General features: G+C 41.1%; 2 protein-coding genes across 8 annotated transcripts in view; one reads left to right on the plus strand and one right to left on the minus strand.

Annotated features, from left to right (window-relative positions):
• Window positions 1-673: 673 nt before the first annotated feature.
• LOC112392753 (uncharacterized) lies at window positions 674-3,485 on the minus strand. The gene is made up of 3 exons (XM_024734567.1): window positions 3,324-3,485; window positions 2,397-3,181; window positions 674-1,055 (listed from the first exon to the last, which is right to left on the minus strand). Exons 1-2 carry the CDS (start codon window positions 3,483-3,485, stop codon window positions 2,471-2,473), a joined length of 873 nt encoding a protein of 290 aa, XP_024590335.1. The 3' UTR covers window positions 674-1,055; window positions 2,397-2,470.
• Window positions 1,055-13,246, plus strand: part of ADGRL2 (adhesion G protein-coupled receptor L2) — a 179,750-nt gene continuing 167,558 nt past the window's right edge. For 6 of the 7 annotated variants that reach the window (XM_024734568.1, XM_024734571.1, XM_024734572.1 and 3 more), the window contains exon 1: window positions 3,020-3,141. The gene's annotated coding sequence lies outside the window, so the exon portion shown is untranslated. Of the gene's footprint in view, window positions 1,385-3,019; window positions 3,142-13,246 lie in introns of those variants that run through there. The other variant, XM_024734569.1, reaches the window with a different exon arrangement.

Genomic DNA, 13,246 nt, shown 5'->3' on the forward strand with positions numbered 1-13,246 from the left:
TTTCAACTACTTTAAAGAAGCCTGATTTAGTTTTCCTAGGTAGATCTGTCTTATGTATAAATTTTGACAGATGTAAAAACGAAATAAGGTTTCACACTAGCTCTGCATAAGTGTTTTTTTTTTTTTCTAGACTAGTTTATATCCTGCACCGATAATATTTGAATTATGTTACCTAAGAAATTCCAAATGGAAGTGTTCATGTAGTTTAAAGCACCAATGCTCTATGTGGCTCCTCTTATCTTTTGTATTGGTGAGAATGTTAAAACATCAATACATTAAGTAGAAAAAAATTTGATCATCAAGGAATCTTCTTTGAACCTGAGAATTATAATGAATCAACCAAAAGAGCATGTTTCAGTGATTTGCACATATGTACTTTTAACTTGATTTTTTACAAGTTGAGAGAAAACTTGACTAATAGCTGGATTTACCTTAGTACTACAAATATCTGGCTTTGAGACAAAATATAGGTATTTAGAGTCTTCATGTCTTTTGAACAATCTGCTGTTGACATTTTAATAACACTGTTGTTTGAAATGATTTCTGACGTATGATGAGTGCAACATACCCACAGCAACAAAAAGTACATATTGTTTCTGAAAGCAAAGAAGCTCAAGTTTCATCCTATTTTCTAGAGATTTTAAGTCTTGGAGAATCAGTTTTTCCTGAAAACCAATGCAAACAAGCTTCTTTAATTGATGCCTTCATTCATTAGTATAAACAGTGATTTAGACATACATTTTAGCTCAGAAATTTTGTAATTAAAAAAAAAATCCAGGTTTGATTTTACTCGTATGCAAAGGACACAACTGGCTTTCGAACATTTTTCAAGCACGATTTTCTCCGACGTGGTCTATTCTCTTTAGTTTAGGTCCATCGTAGGCGCTGTCTGGCTGTTTGCTAACACTACCAACAGAGAGGCGCAAGGAAGTGTGGTCAGAGGACAAGAGCAAAAGCAGTTTCAATGTAAGGAAATGAGGGAAACAGACCTAAACAGCACGATGAATGCACTTGCGAGTAGAGCCTTGTAGTCTCCTTTCCTTCCTTTGCTTGTCCTGGTGGGTTTAATCAAAAACAAACAAAACGCTCTTGTGAAATATAGTCAATAAAGTCAAAGTTTGGCTAGCTCTCTGTAACTACAAAGAAAAAGTCATCGCAATTTAAAAAAAATGTAACTTTCATTAACGAGCCCGCCGGAAATCTCAGGTATCAAAGACGCATTAACCATGGAGCGTCCCCCGCGCGCCCCAGCCGGACGGAGGCAGCCGAGGCGAACAGACGTTCTTTCTCCTCCGAGCAGTCACACAAAAGGAGGGCCGCGGAAACGAAAAGTTTAGGGGCCTCCGGCTCACCGCGCGGAGAAAAGAGAAAACCTGGAGACGGGGTGGGTAAAAGACGCATCCTGGGCGCCTCTCCGAAGTGCTGGCTAGGAGAGAGCTCCTGAGCCTGGAGGGGAGAGGGGAGGACACCCCGAGTTCCGGGCCAGCCCCCTGCCCCCCGCCTCGGAGGCCGGAGCGCCGCGCTCTCCCAAATACCTTTCACTCCGTTCCAGAAATAAAATAAATGTTTTTAAAGTGCGTGTGTGTGGACAGGATGGACAGCGCGCGCCGCCGGAGCGCGCGGAGGACCGAGCGCGCAGTGAGTGGAGTTTGGGGAGGTGGGGCTCGGGATGGAATGGGTGTGTTGACGCTGGGGGCTGGATGCGGAGCCCCGAGACCCGGGGGGGCGACCCGATGGGGAGGAGAGGAGGGGCGCTAGCCACCGCAGGCCGCCTCCGAGGCGCGTTCAGCGGCCGTGCGCACGCGTCCCTCGCCGCCGCCGCCGCCGCCGCCCGGACAGCCCTGCGGCCGCCCCGCCGGCGGAGCCGGGGCCGGCCTGTTCTCGGGCGCCTGCTGGGCCACCGCCACCCGAACAGCTCGAACCCGTAAGTGTCCGCTTTCGCTCTCCTCCGCCTTGCTCGGGTGCACCACCGACGCAGCTGCTCAAATGGGGTGGAAAATGGCCATTGGGCGGCACTGAGTTATAGATTATCTGCTCCACGTTTTGTACTTAGCTGCCTGTAATCTTCTTTTGAGTTTGCCTGAGCCCCTTGCTGGAAAAATCAGGAGGGAGAGGTTTGGTCTCTGCCGCTGTACAAGTTAATATGTTTACATGATTAGGCGAACTCGCGGGGGTGGGGAGGTGGAGATCTGGGGTGGAGGAGGTGTTGGAAGAGGAGGAGGAGGAGGAGGAAGAGAAGGAGGCTGGGAGGTGACTCCAGTTCAGACCTCGCGGAGAGTCTGTGTCAGGACTTCGCACTCCCCCTTCTCTCTCCCTCGCTCCCTCTCTCTCCCTCACACTCTCTCCGCTCACACACTCACACTCGCAGAGGTACCGGAGCGAAATTGGGAGCTTACCGGAGAATCCTTGGGATCGTTGCGGGGGGGGGAGGACACCTCCCCTCCGTTGCTGCGCGTCGCGTGTCTCGTCCCTACACCTCCCCGCTTCCCCGAACCCCAGTCCTCGCCTTCAGCCAGTCTTGGGGCAGCGGCCACCGCTCAGCCTCGGCCCGGAGACCCGAAATGTGAGGAGGGGCCGCTGCAGTCTCCCGCCCCAGGCCGCAGGGTCGGCTCGAGGGATGCCAGCCGGCCGGCGCGAACGGCGGGCTGAGGGGCTTCGCCTGACGAACTGAGTTGGCCTCGCGCCGCCAGCGTCTGCCCGCCCCTCCCGCGTCTGCAGCTCGGAGAGGACTCCCAAGTCTGCGCACCTCTGTCGAGCTTTTTGCCTCTGCCACCCCTTTCGCTCTGCTTCCCGAATTTCTTATCTTTTCGAGGGAGCGTGCGGTCTGGGGGCGCGTGCGCGTGTGCAAAAGACTCTTCTCGCGGAGCGGCGTGTGGGAAACTGCAGGAAAATGTTGACCTAACCCCGGAGCCGCCCGGCGCTGGCTGCTTGGCTGGAGGAGGAGGCGGCGGCGGCGGCGGCGGCCAAGCAGGAGGACGCGCTGAGCCACGGCGCTGCTTCCCGCTCGGACTCGGCGGCCGGCGACCCGCTCGCGGCCGGCCTGGACCCTCGCCGGCCCGGGTGGCCGCTGCCCTCTGCGCCTCTCTCCGCGCGGCCCCCGCGCCAGACGGCCCGCCCCCGGGGGCGCGCTCGCAGACCGAGGTAAGAGCCGTGGGAGCGAACAATGTGCCTCTGTGCCGGGCTACGGAGACCTGTTTGCTTTGCGCCTCCCGCCCTGGGGTGGATGCTGGAGGTGGAGGGAGCCGCGGGTGAGTTGGGGCTCGGCTGTTTGTTTATGTTCCGCCGGGCCAAGGGGGAGACCCGCGCCGGCTCGGGTTGCTCGCCCCCTCCTCTTCCTCCCCCTCCTCGGAAATCGATCCGCAGAACTCCCCTTCCCGTCCAGTCTGCTGCTGCTTCGCCCTGCGAGCGTAGGGACGCTCACTTGGCTGTAGTCTAGTTGCAGGGGTCTCCGGGAGGAGAGGGGAGGGTAGGATTGGGTTCGGCATGTTTTGATTTACTGAAAGCTTGGGTCAGAAGGTGCCGTTCGCTTTTTCACAGCCCGTCTGGGGAGGGGAAGGTGGGGCGCACCCTCGGTGGGGCCGGAGGCCGGGAGGTGAGCGCGACCCTGTTCCCCCGCCTCAGCTGCCTGCAGACCCGTCCCGGGCTGTGAGTGGAGCGGGGAGGCCGAGCGCTGGGAGAGAGTTCTGGGCAAGTGGACGGGGGATGCGGGTGGTTTCTTCTCGTCGGTTAGGTGGCGTGGAGAGGCGAGGATGTCAGCAAAGCGCAGCCAGATGTGGCCGGGCCAGCACTGTGGCTGGCAGCGATTGGGGCGGCGCAGCGGGGCCGGGCACCCGGCAGGCTCTGGGGAGGCCGAGTGCCTCCCGCGCCTGCAGTGAGAGGGCAGCAGCGGGCCGCGCTGGGCCTGCGGGCGAAGTTATGGGGTGTGGGCTTCTGGGCTTGGCGTTGGGGCTGCGAGTCTCTGGAAGCCTGGTCTGTGGGAGCCGGGTGCCGGGTGGGGTGCGACGGGGGAAAAGGGCGTGGGAGTGGCGCGAGGCCGGGGAGGCCACCCCCCGCCACCGGCGCTAACCGAGCGTGGGCTCGTTGCTTGGCTGGGGCTACACGACCCCCTGGTGGAGAGGCGGGGGCGAGGGAAGCGACGAAAGCGCCGCAGCGCTGGGGAGGCACTCCTGCGAGAGTCCTTCGCTTGGGATCTGGAAAGTTTGTTCCTTTCGCCAGACTGCGGGGTTTGGGTTAGGGGAAATCGCTGGAAGCTTTACTTTGTGCCAAAGTGTCAATGAGCGGCGGCTAAGGAACGTATGTCTCTATTCATATTTATTTTTGTATCCTCTGCTCACTCCGTCCCCTGAAAGCGTAGTTGGAGGGACAAGTCCTGCGGTGTCCGTCTTCTTTCCCCACCTTCTGTGGACTCCTCCCTCCTCATCCTTTTCCCCTTCTCTGGCCCCCCATTCCGTTCTTCCTGATGCAAACTGTTGTCTCAGATTCAGACCCGGGAAATGTTTTCCTCCTGTTTCTTGAAAGGTGTCAGGCTGCTTAGTAGCTTCTCCAAGCAGCCTGGGAGCGTCTGAGCCGCAGCCACCAGCCATATGGTTCCCGTTACAAAGGCCAGGTTCTTAGGCACTCTCCTCCTCGCCCCCGCCCCCAATTCTTAAATTTTCTTCTGCATTCTTTACACTATGTGTACTTCTGTCTTCCAGAGGCGTACATTTAACGGACGTTGGTTGGTCCATTCATTTCCCTGGCAGTGTTTGTCTGGAACGGGCACCACCGAGTTTGCTCTTTGCTCAACTCGAGTTGCACAATGAGGAAAAGTCACATCCGTTTGGTAAATGATTGCCTGTTGGGATGTCTCTTACTAAATCAAGTTTGATCTTGGGCAAACCTTAAAAGACAGGCACTAAGGAGGCAATCTGCCTCTATAGCAGAAAAATAGAATAGTTTGTGTGGTGTCTTTGGCAACATTCCCAGTTGTGATGGGACTCTTGACCTAGGTAAAAGGTAACTTTGTAACTTAAATTTAGTATCTAAGAAAATCTACTTCTGTTCAGGTGTGTTATGGAACTTTTTGTTGTCCCTCCCTCCACCCTCCAATACATTTATGCATAATAGAATACTGCAGAACAAATGTTCTGTTGTTTAGTTTCTTCAGACATTCCGATTCTCTCCTTTTGTTACTTGCCTCTAAAAGAGGTGCCATTTCACATCATTCTGCACAAATTGTTTGAATTAATGCAAGTGTGAATTCTTACCATTTGAAGGGGACCATTAGCATATCAAAGGTTTCTTAGCTTCAGCTCAATTGAGAAAACTTCAGCCTGTCTTCCATTTGCTTCCAAGTGGAGGCCCAAAGGGCAATGAGAATTGTAAAGGGTAAAAATAGGGAGGTGGATTCAGGCTGTGTTTCTGAACTTTTACTGTTTTGTAATTATGTGAGGGAAAAACATTGTCTCTTGCTGTGGAGCCCTTCCAAATGGAAAGACAATTATCTTCTATTGATAAATGGTTTGTTCCTACAAAAAGAGTGACCTTTTATTTTATGATAGTCACTGTTGCCTGTCTTGTGGTCCCTTCAGTGGAAGAGAGAGTGAGAGCTTTTCCTTCTAACTTAATACTTTTCTAGGGCCTACACTTTGTTATATTAGTAAAATGGCTGAGAAAGTCTTTTAATTAATGTATAAAACAATAGAAATCTTGTAATAAGAGGACACTTTTATACCTAGGAAACTTTATTTTTAATATACTTGTTAAATTAATAGGTAAAAAAAAGTCAGTGGAGAGTTTTGAATATTAAAAACTCAACATGGACTTGTTAACGCAACTTCTGTTGCCAGTGTAAGTTTGAAAAAGATTTCTAAGTGATACTCAAATTTTTCATGAATTTCATATGGAGATAATTGTTTGAATATTGATTGTTTTGTCTCAAAATTTTTGTATTTTACCTAACAGTAAACTCTAGAGGTCAGCTTAAAGGAGGTTTTTCTTAATATATATATAGCTAGAGTATACTAATGCTGTTTTACATTTGCAGAGAGATACGTTCTCTGAATTTCTTTTAACAACTCAATATGCATGAATGAAGAAACAAATAAGAACAAGTACTTGGGTCACTTGGGTCATTTTATGGCAAGCAGATGGGTCAAAGGGAGAACTTCTATCTTCAACTTCTGGGGAAATATTGGTTTTATTTATTTAGCTTTAGATTTCCTAAAACCTAGTTTTAAGATGAAAGTGAATCTCAGGGACGGTTTGGAGATTTGTAAGCGCATATTTTTTATAGTTTTACCTTTGATGGTTGGTTGATTTTGAACGTGAATTGATATCCCTTCATTAGAGGGTTTTTTTTTACACATGTTCAGAACTCCTTTTTTTTCTTTTAAAAGTGAAAATTAATAAAAAGTTTTGGAGGGAAAAATAATCATTAATCACCTAACATTTTTAGTCTTCAGTGTAATAGGATAATACTTTTTTTCAGATTAAGATGAGGACTTTTTAGTGGCATTCAAATTGTATCTTATTACCCTGAAATCATTTTATCATAGTTTATCTATCTGATCTCTTCAGTTGTCTAAGAGCTACTTTCGAGGTAAAAAGGCCCACATTGATGTAATTGCTATTATTGCACTTAAGTTGCTGTTAACTAGTCTGCTTTGAATGCAGAGTGCTATAAAGAAAACACATTATCCTTTAGAGCTGTTAGTGATGATCTAAAAATTGTCTTGAAAACATTGCTCTTCATTTTATATGATGGTGATCGTGAATTCCGCAAATCTCTAAAGATGTAAAATGCAGTGAAAAGATTTTTCAACATTTAGATGACAAAATTGGACTACTTAGAGAAAAAAATTAATGTGTTGTAGAAGCACTTCAGCTGCCATTTTCAGTCACTGGGTTACTATGTGTTGGCAACAGAAAGCAAATTTAGAAATGCAGATAGCTCTGGGAGCAGGTAGTTTGGGAAATCAGAATATTGAATCATGTGGGGTAAAACAAACCAATTACTTGAGGTTTTGACTTGAAGATTTCCACTAAATGTAATTTTTTCCAGGCTTTTGACTCTCTGCTTTATTAATGGACTAACGTCAAAGCAGAAAACAAAACTTCCAAATGTTATAAAAACTAGTATAAGTATACAGATCTCACATGGAGTACTACAAGTCTTAATTTAAGGCAAGCAGTTGGAGTTTTTATTGCTGCAATTTTCACAATGAGCAGAAACGTTAACACCAAGCTTCTGGGCGTTTCCTTTCTTAAAATTATCAAGAGGAGAGCTTTAAAACTATGGTTTACTTGGGGTTAGAACTTTGATGATTATTGGAGCTTTCTGTGTTTCATTAAAATTTTTAAAGTAGTATTTTAGTGTCTTAAGTAATATAGGAATATATGAGCTAAGATTGAGATGTTAGGAAGGTCAGAAGGTAACGAGAAGTCTGCACACCATAGTGATAAAATATTATTGCTCTATTTTCTATGAAAATATTTATTTGGCCTAACTTTTGTAAATAAATATTCAGTAACACTGAGCTTACTGTCAAGTGTAGTATGAGATGAAGAGAGTGTTACAGTGTATTTTATTCTAAGGTATGAGCCAAACCCTACCTGATAGAAATCTGTTTTCATTTTAATAAGAATCCATACCACTTGCACAGATTAACTGTACATAGATTAGGAATGAAATGCAGTTTTGGAAATTTGAAGAATTTAGTGTCATACAGGATTGCTATTTAAAAATAGTAACTTTAGCTGCTAGACTTGGAAAGGACTTAAAATCCTGTTTGTGTTTTGGTCGTATCAGTTACTAAGGTAATTCGTTTAAATATTAGTTCACATTACCTAAATAGATATCTGTTTTGTAACTATTTTCAAGAAAGATTAAAACATTTCTATTTTAAAAATAGATTATGGTCATAGCTTGGTTAACTTCTCTCTTACATAACACTAATTAGTCTGTAGTCCCACCCAAATATTCATCTCTTCAAATAATTCTTGATTGAAGGTTGAAAGGTTGAAAAGTATTTAATCACCCAGATTACTGTAATTAGACTTGATGTTATTAGAAAAATTGAAACTGTTATCTAAAATCTTTTGCTTCTCAAGATTGATCAAGTAGTGATTATTATTTTTTAATGCTTTAAGAAAAAGGTTAAGGAAATGGGTTAATTTAGAGATAGTTAATTATTGGAATTACGGAAGTAGAATCCTAAAATAATGCCATTTTTCTTGACCTGGTGTGATAACTTTTAAAGGAGTAACTATAACTAGGATCTAATTCCTAAATTTTATTCACGACTGCGATGTGGTATTTTGAATTTAATATATAGGTTTTGTTAAATATATGTTATAAACTATAAAAATACCTTAAATGCTATTCTGATGTAAGTAGGTATTGTTTTGAGTGGATCATTGTGTCATATAAGGAAAGGTCCTAAACAACCAAAAATACCTAAAAAATCTTTTTTAGATCATTTATCTGATGGACTTAATGTAGGCTATAATTTATAGACACTTTCCAATATATTCTTACCAAGTTTTTAAAAAGCTGTTTCTTATTTTGTAAATAAAATTTACAAAAAAATTCCCTTATTTTGTAAATAAAAATTACCTTAAAAAAAAAAAAAGGTAGAGCGAATGAAAGAACCAAGTGCTTAACACCTGCAAGTAAAGTGCAGCTTATAGCAAAATGCTATTGATTGCTTTGGAAGCACAGAGCAAGTTTAAATACAATTTGTTTAATTACAACAAAAATGCAGTTTTATGAAGTAATATAGTTTGTCTTTGCAAAGGATTTTATGCATTGTGCAGTGGTAAATAAAATCCCATCAGTTGTATAAATTTGTTCAATTACCAGAATGGCTAAAAGAAAAAATAATCAATTTACTTTGAAAAGCAACAGAAATTAGATTACCTTGGTTAGTAGGAACTTGCTAGTGGTGTCTAAATTGCTTAATAATATCGAAAGTTACCATGTTTCACAGTGTAAGGATATTGGCACCTGTTTTTATATGCATACATCTTGTTTACTTGGGGACTTTGGTTATGTGAACATTTTTTCTTTTTCTTTCCATTTTTGTTTTTATGGAAGCTATTGCATGACATAGTTGCTTTTCTGGATTTCTAGAATTCGTAATCAGTTGATATTTCAGATCAGTGTAGTGAAAAATCAGATGTAATTTTACGAATCAAAAGGAACTAATCCATCAGTAGGGATAGCTAGGTTATAATCAGCCAAAGAAACACATATTCAAAATTTTTACTGACTCTAGAATTATACGGGACTCTAAATCTTAAATTCTTATAGTAGTAAAGTGGCATGGGATTCATCAGAGCAGATAGCTGGGCACCTGTTTCATTACCACCTGGATTCATTCCGGCACCCAGATTTATCCAAGTGCAAGAACAGGCACAACTGCCTCTCACAGCTACCCGGCTGTTTTTAGGTCATGAAGTCAACTTCCTGGAATTTCTGGGGAAACCAGTTGAAAAGGGAGGACAAATGTCACTTTAAATAGAGATGTTTAAATCAGATTTTTGCCTGAGGGTAAAATTTAGGTCTGTTTTAGCCCGGATGTAATATCTCCCTCTACAGAGCACAGCATTAATCACGACCTGACAGGAAAACGTATGCTGAGCAAAACGGGCCCCTGTTGGTCTTGCCATTGATTTTTTCCAATCTGTGAGGAGTACATTGTAAACATTAAAATTCACACACAGGGATTACACCTTAATCTCTGAATTTCAGTAATGAAATGAGTTGCTTAAAAGAAGCCTACTTAAAGCTGAAGATTCTTTGGGAGACATTTTTTAAAGGATAGATTCAATACTTCAATAAAAATAGAAATATAAGATTAAAAAGCAGGCAGGTTAAGCAGAAGTTAACTTCCTGAAATAATGACCAGATCTTAATTCTGTTTTAAGATGCGTGAAGTAACTTCAAAAAAATTGTTTAATCTGGTAGCTGAAAAAAGAAACAGGGATAAAACTATTAGTTCTTGGACATGAGAGATAGGAGAAGTTGAAAAGGTAGTTAACTTTAGACTTAGATCAACTCAAACACATACTACTTTGCCAGAGCAAAACCAGATACAACCCTGTGTCTTTCTCTAGATGAATAACAAAAACTTTAGCCATTGTAGTAGCAAAGAAGAATGCACTGTGAGATTCCTAATAAAAGAGAAAGGATTTAATTTTGTTCTTTCAGTTATTAGATACTACTCTTTTAACTCCTTTCTTGGTCTAATATATACACACATGTACTTACTTACATAAGCATACACTTTTGACTATTCTGTTTCTCTGTATACATCAGTATTTATTAACAGCTATTGGCTAAAAATTAGCACAGGTGCAAGTTTAAAATGTAATGTATGATTAAGGTACCTGTTTTTAAACTGATTCTGAAAATGATATGACTTACTTGATCTCTGTTTTGTTCTCAAAGGTATTTCCTGCCTTTGGACCATGAAATTCTTGTGCTGTGCACACTTTGCCTCATTTTGTAGGTGTTTTTACATCAGTCCATACCTCAAACAGATTATTGCACTGGATTTAGATGACATAATAATCTAACCCCAATTACTGTCAAAAATGGTTGTTGGCTGTCGGGGGTGGTCTAGGTGACCTTGCATTTGACTAATGCTTTCTCTTGTAGAGGAGAGTAAATAGTGTTTATCTGTAGAGAGAGGAAAAGAGAATTCTCCCTGTTTTCTTTATAACGTGAGCTCTAATTTTAATCATTTATTCTTAAAATTAAATAGTATGACACCACTTCATATAATGGGTGAGTGTTTACAAGATTTTCAATAAGATCTCTAGTTGATAAAATATTTCTGTTTTATGTAGATTATATTTACTTAATCAGTTGTCAACTGCAATTTACTACATGAAAAAATCATGTTGAAAGCTATTTTCCCTGTGTCTTTACTTTGAAGAAAAGTATTTCTGTTTGGAATTGTTATTTCTTTATTCCACTGGTACCTTCCCTGCAGAAATTTTATTCCTCTGCTTTAAAAGCCTACCATTTTTTACTGTTTATTACTGTGGTTATTGATAAGAAATTACAGAACACATTTTTTATATAGCATGTTCTTTACTCATCTTATTAATCTCAGGATGCTTATGGTATGTATTAAATCTTAAAATTCTTGGCTTTTCTATGGTTAATGTCCAAGACAGTTTGGGAAATGTTAATTTTGGTGATGTAAGCTTATGCATTTGTATCCCAGTGATTGCACGTATTTTCGTAGAATTTGATAAAGGCTTAGTGTATTAAATGAAGAATTGATCCATTTTATATATCTTGTTTTCCATTTCAGAAGAGATGGACGTAATTCTAAAACACTTGATTTTGCTTCATATTCATCAACAAATAAAAATTACACTAAAATTATGATATGCTAGATATTTTCACTTTTACTAAGGACACTTTACTGTTTTTGTCCTTTTCAAAGTTCTGTTTGTCATGTGGAAGATATTTGACTATTAGGTGCTTCCTCTTGATAACATCATTGATGATGAATAATGGGACGTCCCCTCCCTTTGTTTTTTCTGCTGCAAATGCTTTGTCACCCATAGCCTTGATGGAAGCCACTTTTTATATTGCCTTTGGTTTTAAACTAGGTCTGCAGCCTGAATATTTAAAAGTATAAGTGAAACAAAATTTTATTTCTTTCTTGTAAGTAAAAAGCTCACTAAAACCTCTGCTTATTATACGTTACTTTTCCCATTAACCTTATTTTCTTTGTTTAATTGGAAAAAAGAAATATAATTGATATCTCTGTATATTTCTGTATGTTTTAGTATGAAAGTTAGCATCCTTTCATAATTTTATTTAAGAATCTTAGTTTAAAAAATCACTTTTTATAAGCCTGTCAATTCATTTATAGGTAAGTCAAACTGACTTGCCTCAAATTTACAGTCACTGCTTATATGCTATAAAAGTGGGGTATGCATATTAGAAGGGGGAAATCTTAAAGGAGAGGGGAAATAAACATAGTCCAGAAACAATTTTTTGGCAAACCTTGCCCCCAAGACTTTGAAATGGTTCTTAACTTTGCTTTTTTTCCCCTCCCTTGGCAGAGATACACCTTTATCTCTGTATACCTGGGGAAAGGAACATAGCAAAAGAGGAAAATGTGTAAACAGAAACCTAAGACAGATTCTGAAAAAGATATTATGGAGCGGTAAAGAACATTTTTCAAAGCAACTCAGTTTCTTTTTCCTTTTTGTATTGAATTAATGAAAATATATTTATTTTTCAAAAGTAAATACTCTCTGGTTTAAGTTTATGAATTCTAAATAAGAAGAAAATGTAGTTGTTTCTGTGGTCATTTAAAATTGATTTTTTATCTTTCACTGTAAATCAGTCGTAAGATGCTGCTTTTGATTGCTTACTTTGCAGTCAGAAGATGCACCAGGTAAATGGGTTGGGCAGCTTTGTGTTGGGTGGTCTACCATTGCAGGCTGGTACTGTGTAAGCAAGGTAATGTTTTCTTTTCCTTGAAATACACTTTGTGAGAGCAGCTCTTGGGTGACTGAAAAGTTTGTGTATCCTCCCTGCTCTAGCTGCATTCTTAACCAAGATGAAGTACAGGAATAATAATGTTGAACCACAGATTTTCAGGAGCAGTTATTTTAATCAGATAATTGGTAAGGAGGAGGGAACAATGCTAGATAATAGCATTTTTATGCAATGGTGACCTGCATCTTTACGCACACAACTGCCTCCATGTTTCAGATATTTTTGCTAACCTTTGTTATTACCTGTAGAGGGAGCTTGCATATGAGATAAAATAATCAAAGCAGTATAAATTGATTATTTCCCTTTTGAAAATGATATTTTATTAAGATATTTTTTATTCTTGTTTGAGAAAAATTGTTCTAAGGAAAATAAAGCATTTTGAGATTAGCCAAATTCTAGCGAAATATAATGCCAGGTATTTATCATTTTATATATTTACAGATTACATTTTATTTTCTGTATTTACCTTTTCTTAATTAGTAAAAATTGCTAGAAAGATAATGAAAATAATGAATCAGGTTCATTTTGAGATTCTTATTTTTTTAAATGATTGGCTAAAGCTCTGGGAGGATGGTCTCAGACCTCTCGTTTAATACCTAATAATTGTTAAAAGAGCGATCCGAATATTTTAGATAATTTTCCAGATTATGTAAAATGTAAAACAGTCACTTAACAGTAAGGGGTAAATTACATTCCTCTACATTTAATTAATAGATCAAATTAGGTGTGTTGCAT

The sequence above is a fragment of the Neophocaena asiaeorientalis genome, unplaced genomic scaffold (genome assembly GCF_003031525.2).
Source record: "Neophocaena asiaeorientalis asiaeorientalis breed wild unplaced genomic scaffold, Neophocaena_asiaeorientalis_V1.1 scaffold15, whole genome shotgun sequence".
In the NCBI taxonomy this organism is placed as follows: Eukaryota; Metazoa; Chordata; class Mammalia; order Artiodactyla; family Phocoenidae; genus Neophocaena; species Neophocaena asiaeorientalis.